The 8,714-nt window shown below is 39.3% G+C and overlaps 1 protein-coding gene across 1 annotated transcript; it reads left to right on the top strand.

Moving 5' to 3' along the window:
• The first annotated feature begins 727 nt into the window (after window positions 1–727).
• On the top strand, window positions 728–4,843 carry LOC121382644 (glucans biosynthesis glucosyltransferase H-like). Its single transcript, XM_041512176.1, has one exon. The coding sequence runs from the start codon at window positions 1,021–1,023 to the stop codon at window positions 3,082–3,084; it is 2,064 nt and encodes a 687-aa protein (XP_041368110.1). The 5' UTR covers window positions 728–1,020; the 3' UTR covers window positions 3,085–4,843.
• The last annotated feature ends 3,871 nt before the right edge of the window (window positions 4,844–8,714 follow it).

Genomic DNA, 8,714 nt, shown 5'->3' with positions numbered 1-8,714 from the left:
TATGTGATTTGTGTCGTTATTATGGCTAATATCAGAAACATGTAATACCGAATCACCCAAATAGAGAACAGTTCATATAACATTATTTTCAGTGTTTAACACAGAATATGTTGCATGACTAACCGAAGCAAGGTATATACCACATAATATCTTCCACATGGCATAATATTTCGTTTAAATAGCTTTCTATAAATATTCGTCATTACGTGGCTAGTTCCGTCGCTATACAACCATTGTTATTGTGCTGAGTGCATCGTTATACATGTTTTCCTTATTTGTTTGGGGGGAGTGGGGTGTCCAGACGACGATCGGTCAGAAGAAAATTAGATTTTAATCAAAAGTACACTCACGCCCTCCTTTCATTGATATGTGTAACGACTACACACCACTAATTCAAGCTATTTTCACCTGGCCACACCTGCCGGAGATCCTTGTGTAACCTGCATTGGAGAGATTTACAATGCCGCGTGAACACTACCTATGGGATTGCTTCACACAGCGGCAATAAATAATAAGGGCGGCGCTTAGCGTGTGACGTACATAGATACCATCGTATAGATTTTGTTCCGCTTGGGTTCAAATAGGTGAATAAACTGCACTGATGTACCGCAAACAGAATCCAATGATATTTCCTATTTAGTTTGACTGATGGGATCGCCAGACATTCTATATAAGAGGAAGAACTGTACTTGTTTCCTTACATAACCTGACATGTTCGCTGTCGTAATATATCGTGTATACTGGGTCGGAAAAATATCGTGAATCATCTCCATAGTGGATAATTAAAAAAAAAAAATCAAGTTAATGAATATAAGAGCTTTAAACTTTAAAACAAAACTATGATCGCACTGGACAATAGCTGTACTGGACAGTTAACATTATTATGATCGGAACTGAACGTGTTAATAAGAGTTAACATTATTATAATCGAAACTGAAGGTGTTAATAACAGACTTTAACACTTTTCGTAGCTAACAAAAAAGAACAGATCTATAAAGAACGTTTAAAGAAACAATTAAGATGAAAAGAACGAAGCGAGTGTTTATCTACTTCACTTTCTGGATATTACTGGCGTTGGCCTTCACCGTGCTGAACATTCTCAACATAGACTGGACGCAGACGCACGTGGCTCATGGGATTGTACTGATTCTCATTCTTGGAGTCCTGCAAGGGTCCGTCATGGAATTCCCCGTGCAGACGATAGTGACGCTGGTGGTTGGAGGCGAGAAACGGCAGAGCGTCAAGGTACCAGACGACACTCTGACGTTGGTGCTGAACTACAACCTCCTAGCCGTCGCCAAGGACGACATAGACGAGTGCATGCAGACGATGTACGAGGCTTACATGGGGAACCTGTCGGAGAGGATTTCGGCCGTTCTCGTCAGCGCCACGAACGACGACGAGCTGAAGAAGTACGAATTGGAGGTGCGGGACAATTACCGCGCACTCATCTACGACGAACTGTTCCGGGAAGGTCTCAACTTCGCCCACGACGAACCCGTCGACCCACTGCACGTGAAGCACGTGTGGTCCAGATTTCGAGGCATGGACAGAGGTCTGTTTCTTCAGCAGCACTTGGATCAGATCTGCGACAGGTTTGCTCGAGAGTTTATGGTCATCCACAGAGTTTCCCGGGTCCTGCGCAAGTGCGGCCAGTACCAGGATCTGATGCTTCTGTCTGAAGGCGACGACGAGGCGTACACGTACACCGATCCTGATTATTACGGAAGGCAGGCAAGACCTTACGGCCAACCTCTCTTCTACGACTCTGAGGATGTGGAAAACATTTTCGGTCGTAGGTACGACTACACGTTAGTTCTAGACGGCGATACTGGTGTTCGGAAAGACACTGTGTTCGAGCTGTTGCAGATAGCCGCCGCGCATCCTGATCGAGGAATCATTCAGCCTTCAATCGAACTGATTGCAACGTCTAATGATACGATGTTCATGCATATGGAACGTATGCGTCAGGCAATTTACGAACCCATGACAAACGCAGTCATGTCCTTTCTTGGTCAGTCGTCCTATTTCGGAAAGGCCATGATAAAGAATAGCATTTACATTGAAAACGTGATCGGGTTCAGAGAAAACGTTATCGAGAGAGTTCCAATCGATGTGTTGAGTCACGATACATTCGAAGCGGCTCTTCTGCAACCGCTGTACGTTTCGTCTATCCAACTGCTGGAAGCGCCGTCTTACAACTACGTGTCGTGGAACATTCGGGAAAGACGGTGGAACAGAGGAGAGGTACTTTTGTCGATCTACTTCTGGAAAAATATCATCGGCAGGCCGATGAGGTGGCTTCAGAAGAAGATCCAGGGAGATAAGTTCAACGCTACAAAACTGAGAACAGAATCAAACTTAGACTTCGTGACTTCATACATTGCTCATTCGGCGCTGAGGCAGATGTTCATGAAGCCCACGTTACTGGTATACATCCTAATCAACTACAGCGCACAGCTCAGGTATAAATACGCGTCAGTCATCATCATCATGTTCCTCATAGTGATATTTCCCAAATTTGCAACGTGCACGAGAAAAAACTATAAGTATGTCTTCTTCGAAACGTTGGCATCAATTCTGCAGTTCACGCCGGAAGCCATGGTTGGGTGCGTGCGCATTGTGCGTGCTGTCCACGCAAACATTAGTGCCAGTGTGAAATGGGTTCCCCAGAGAGCCGTAGAAGAAGAATTTAAAAAATCGAATCCTTTCCTCTCCAGTTTGAAGCATCTGTGGGGTTATTCTCTCTTTTCTGTAATATGTGCACTTCTTGTTGGATTCTTTGCCCCCGACAGTCTTTTGATACTGTTCATGTTGATCACTCTGTTCTTCCTTCCATTGTACACGGGCTTTACGTCATTGACTAAGAATCTGAGATCTTCTAGAGCAGTATCAGACCAATACAGACAGAACTTGGAAACTGGAATTAGTATTATTTCGCAGCCAGACTACGACAAGAAGAGTGGAAAAACTGCATTCACAAATTTAGCACTGGCGTTCACACCAAAAACTCTTGATCCGTTTCGGCTTGAAAATCAATCACTCTTTCACCAGGCAAGTGCCCCTATGAGTGAAGTCTACTGAAAGTACTACTCAGTTATAGTATAGTTGTTTCTTAAAAGAAAGATGTTGCTGTACGAAACTACGATTCGGTACTATTTGTATGTATGGCATTTATTTGAAGATTGTTTTTGTATGTCTGTAACTGCTTTGGTGCTAATTAATTGGGTGTTAGTTAATTACGCAATTTGCCTGTTTGTTTATGAGGCGGAGGTTTGTTGTTTTTTGTTTTATGGTTGTTGTTTTTTGAATGGGGTTTCGGGAGGTGATTTTTTTTTTTTTTTTTTTTTTTTTTTGTAGAGAGATAGGGGTTGGAGTATATTTATTTGTTGTTTCATTGATTTCATTTATATAGATTAACTAATTTTATAATGTTTTTAAAAAATTTGTTTATCACTGCCAGTGTGACTATATTTAGGATTGTAAAAATATACATTATATTTAACCTCTTACAAAAAATACATGTAGTCCCATTTCTGTTGGCAATATATTCAACATGCGGTTATTGGGGTGAGAGGTGGGAATCGAATGACAAACTAATATGATATAGTTTTAAAATATTCTATAAGGTATTCTGTTTCTAGTTGAGCTGACTTGTTGAGCATATTTAACTAAACACATATACTTATGTAAGGGCGTAGTTTTATTTGTTTTAGGTATACACAAAAATATATCTAAAACAAAAATGCTAAGCATGTTCTTGTGACATCTTCTGATGGATTGCCTAGCTGAGCTGAATATAGATGTAATTTCGGTTTACTGTCACGTATGATGTAGGCGAAATCACGCGTTTATGGGTGTTGCTGCGTTTGATCAACAAATTCAGATCAGTTTTGTGTAGACAATTGCCGACTGTGTGGGCGAAATGCAGGAAAGAACATTTTGTACTCCGTTTGTTGAATTTGTTCAGGTTGTTGGATGGGTTGGGGTTTTGGGTGTGGTGCATGTGAGTGGACAAATAAATTTAAAAATTCAAAATCTAATTAAGAAATTACTTTTAAAATTAAAATGTTTTCTTAAATATTCATTTAGAATTATTGTTCGTTAATAGATATGTTTTGATAAAAAAAATTTTTTTATACAAATCTGTATTTGTTGCTTATTTCTTTTATTGGTTTGCCATTCAAAAGAAATAAGTCTGCAGGTATGATTCAGTGCTACGGAAATTCGTTAGACCGGACACTTTTAGGAAAACCATACTGTCCGGATTATCGAGTCTCACTGCGTGCGTGTGTGTGCGTGTGTGTGCGTGCGTGCATGCGTGCGTGCGTGCGTGTGTATGTGTGTGTTTCTGATGTAAAGAAGGAAATAAGCGGGATATTTTAGGTTTATTTATTTATTGTTTAGGGTTTTTAACTTAGGATGATCGTCTTAAATACTACGAAATCCCAATTGAAATACTGAAATCCATGGATTATTTTTTTTCTTCTTCTTTTTCTTAATATATTGGATGCTTTAAATGTACTTTACCCCTCAAAAAAACTTGATGCTAATAAGCGTTAATCTTGCTAGTAATATACTAAAATAATATGAACTTTTAAAGGGTGTAATAGAAGCTGTAGCATTTATAACTATTTCGAATCTGCTACTCAATTCCGTATCTCTGCACAAGGCTGATTCCAAAAGAAGTTATGATAAAGTCGTGAGAGTTTGTAGCATGACTCACTGTCTACAGAAGAAGAAATGTTTTATTTAACGACGCACTCAACACATTTTATTTACGGTTATATGGCGTCAGACATATGGTTAAGGACCACACAGATTTTGAGAGGAAACCCGCTGTCGCCACTACATGGGCTACTCTTCCGATTGGCAGCAAGGGATCTTTTATTTGCGCTTCCCACAGGCAGGATAGCACAAACCATGGCCTTTGTTGAACCAGTTATGGATCACTGGTCGATGCAAGTGGTTTACACCTACCCATTGAGCCTTGCGGAGCACTTACTCAGGGTTTGGAGTCGGTATCTGGAAAAAAATCCCATGCCTCGACTGGGATCCGAACCCAGTACCTACCAGCCTGTAGACCGATGGCCTGCCACAACGCCACCGAGGCCGGTCACTGTCTACAGAGGAGCAGAAGGAAGGAAAGAAATGTTTTATTTAACGACGCACTCAACACATTTTGTTTACGGTTATATGGCGTCAGACATATGGTTAAGGACCACACAGATATAGAGAGAGGAAACCCGCTGTCGTCACTTCATGGGCTACTCTTTTTCGATTAGCAACAAGGGATCTTTTATATGCACTATCCTACAGACAGAATAGTACATACCACGGCCTTTGTTATACCAGTTATGGAGAAATAGCCCAATGGGTCCACTGACGGGGATCGATCCCAGACCGACCGCGCAGCAAGCGAACGATCTTGACCTTGATATACGGTTATAACTCCGTCGAAAGGAAGACTGCTATTTTATAACGTGCGCCAGAACAAAACCCTTTCTACAGCTTCTGTAAATAAAGGGTCACGGAATATTTTAAGTAAGGAATAGTAAGTATTTTACAGAAATATTTCACAAACTATTTTGAGGGATAAGTGCCTTTAATTTTATTTTTCTTCATGGTTTCATAACAAATATAAATTTTGTGAAACGGAACGACATAACATTAACCAGCTTGTTAATTTTTAAAACCAAGGTTGTATTTAATAGCGGATAGAGAGAACAGTTCAGCCGAAGGCTCTTTATTTCCCGCGGGCGACATAGTTACACAAAATAGCGTCTAAAAATAGTGGTCTTTACATTCCGCTTGAAATACTAGTACACGACATTTTATATATACTAAGACAAAACTGTTTAGAAACTTTGTACTACTGCGTTGTATTTTTAAAATACAATTCACATTCAATGACGAGACAGTTACGCAATTCATTTACTTTTCAAAATCTCCTGTTACTTGTGCTGACAAATGAAGCACGGTTAGATGTAGCCTCAAAACTATGGCCATAAGAGGGCGGGACGTAGCCCAGTGGTAAAGCGCTGGCTTGATGCGCGGTCGCTTTTTGGATCGATCCCCGTTGGTGGGCCCACTGGGCCTATTTCTCGTTCCAGCCAGTGCATCACGACTGGTATATCAAATGCCATGGTATGTGCTATCCTGCTATTGTTGGATGGTGCATATAAAATATCCCTTGCTACTAATAGAAAAAAATGTAGCGGGTTTCCTCTCTAAGACTGTCAAAATGACTATATGTTTGACATCCGTAAGAGAACAAGACGGACATTTGGACAGTTATGACGCTCTAATAACTATCTTAATTGTCTTTCTTGCTCTCTTACGGTCAGAGTGTACTCGGTCTAAGTTAGATTCAGTGTCTGGTTTCATTATGAAAGTCAAGAGTTTTCTTTTATTTAGCCACATTTACCAAATTACTAAACTTTTTATGTCTTAGTACAGAAGAAATATTGCTCAAATATCCTGTATAGATGATGTGTTGTTATCTAAAGGCAGTCTTACACATAATGACTGTAGAATACACATATATGTTACGCGTGTTTGATTGTTATCTACATAATATGGCTAAGAGTACGAGTTTACAAGTGTATTATAGCTAGCGGGATGGGGGGGGGGGGGCGCAGGGGGGCATCCAATTATAGAAACTTAAAGAAAATCCTCTTCTTAACCGTTTAAGGGGTTTTAGACTATTAACTACTCGGTTCCCCCCCCCCCCCCCCCCCCCAAAAAAAACAAAAAAAACAAAAACAAAAACAAAAAAAACAAAACATCCTAGCTACGGTCCTGGTATATCTATTATTTATTTCCATCAGTTCTTAAAAGGATGGATATCAAGAATGTTTAACAGATTCTAGATTTGCACCGTTGACAATTAAATGTATTACATCTGTATCCTATCAGTATTACCCCTATCTTAGACTGGACTGTATCATATCAGGGATAGGCAAAGCGTTTTACAGTGATCTAACAAAACCCGCCCACCTATTTATAATCAAATCTTACTGGTCACTCTGTGTCGGAGGATTCCGTTAGTAATCAGGCGCGTCACCGGGTGGAGTTCGGGATGGGAACAAACCTCGTTTTAACATTTTTCTTTCTTTCTGGGTGGAGGTGGGATTTTTGTTTTGTTTTTTGTTTCTTTCTTTCTTTGGGGGTTGTTGTTGTTGTTTTCTGTTTCTTTCTTTGTTTGTTTGGGGGGTTGGTGTTGTTGTTGTTGGGGGGGGGTTGGGGGGGTGTTTGTTTGTTTGTTTGGGGGTTGGTGTTGTTTTTTGTTGTTTTGTTTTTTGTCTTTTGAGTGTGTTTTGTTGTTGTTTGGGGGATTATTGGGAATTTTTTGTTGTTGGTTGTTTATTATTTCGTGGGGCTTTAGTGGATTATATGGTGTGGTTTTGGAGGTTGGTTGTTTTGCTTTTTCAGTTCTTCCCTTTGAAAAGTATGTAATTAAATATTAGCCGTAGTTCGTTATAAAAACGAACCCCTTTAAAAACAAATTCCAGGTGACATCCATATTAATGAGTAGCTGAAAGTTAGACATTTAGTACGTTCAGTAGGCCGAGCGCTCGCGGACCCTAGCAAGACTGTTTTTTTTATGAATGCGAACTTATTGTCTGCAAGCGCTCGCCCTCCTGAACATTCCACACATTTCAATCGGATTGTCCAGCCACGTACACGCCACAAATGGATTGTGCATAGCAAGCATTTTGATTTTATTTGACATGGCACCGCTAAACCCCTCTTTTGTTTACACCTTCGTATAACATCCACATATCTCCTCTGTCTAGCGCGCCTTTGCTTGCGGTACTGACCAGTCTCGGGTATTTGAGTGGGTTAAGCTACTCATTTGTAATTCAAACAGTCTAAACATAGAATTAGTTTTAGCACACAAATAGTGAACGTTTGGTTTCGCTTAGCGTGTATACGCCATGCACTATGGTGCACTATCGGTTAGGAATACATGTGTATTGGGTTAAAATCGACAAATGTATAACAGTCCCACTATTTATTGTTTTACCGGTGTCATTAAATCTCTAGTAACTTACTTAGTTCTGCATGCTGTATAGATTGTTTTGCTCATAATTGAGTATAATTTAAAATGTTGGGTCATCGGTCGTCGGTCGGTCAGATTGATTGATTAGTTGGTTGGTCGGTCGGTCGGTTGACTGATTGATTCGTTCATTCATTCATTCATGCATTCATTCATTCATTCATTCATTCATTCATTCATTCATTCATTCATTCAATCCTTATCAAACTGTTTGGTTGAGTGATTGATAGGTTAATTAATTTTAATTCTAACCTGGTGAAACAGTATATATCTGTAGTACATTATATAATGATCGTCTTTGTTTTAAAAACAAATTATTTCATTATTAATCTGAAAGCTTATTTTACATTTATATATTATTTATCATTGCCTACAACATGAGTAGTTTGCTCACATTATTTAATTACTTTTATATATGTTACAATATACTAAAACTTATTTTTCATTAAATATGTATACATGTATTAATATATGTCTGACTTTTCAGGCCGGTTCCTGATGTGATTTTAAGAGATGCAATAAAAATTTATATTTTATAAAACTTTGCTTTTGGCTTATTTTTATTTCTTACACACTCATTGGTGAGAACATCATTCGTTATTTTTTATAACACATAGTTGTTTACACATGTACGTGTTAACAATTTCAAGAC

The sequence above is a fragment of the Gigantopelta aegis genome, chromosome 10 (genome assembly GCF_016097555.1).
Source record: "Gigantopelta aegis isolate Gae_Host chromosome 10, Gae_host_genome, whole genome shotgun sequence".
Classification (NCBI taxonomy): domain Eukaryota; kingdom Metazoa; phylum Mollusca; class Gastropoda; order Neomphalida; family Peltospiridae; genus Gigantopelta; species Gigantopelta aegis.
The sequence above is the reverse complement of the archived record's forward strand: the minus strand, read 5'-3'. Positions and strand labels throughout refer to the sequence as shown.

Bases quoted from the DNA above. Each gene is read 5' to 3' on its own strand.
- LOC121382644 (XM_041512176.1), top strand. From the start codon at position 1,021: ATGAAAAGAACGAAGCGAGTGTTTATCTACTTCACTTTCTGGATATTA.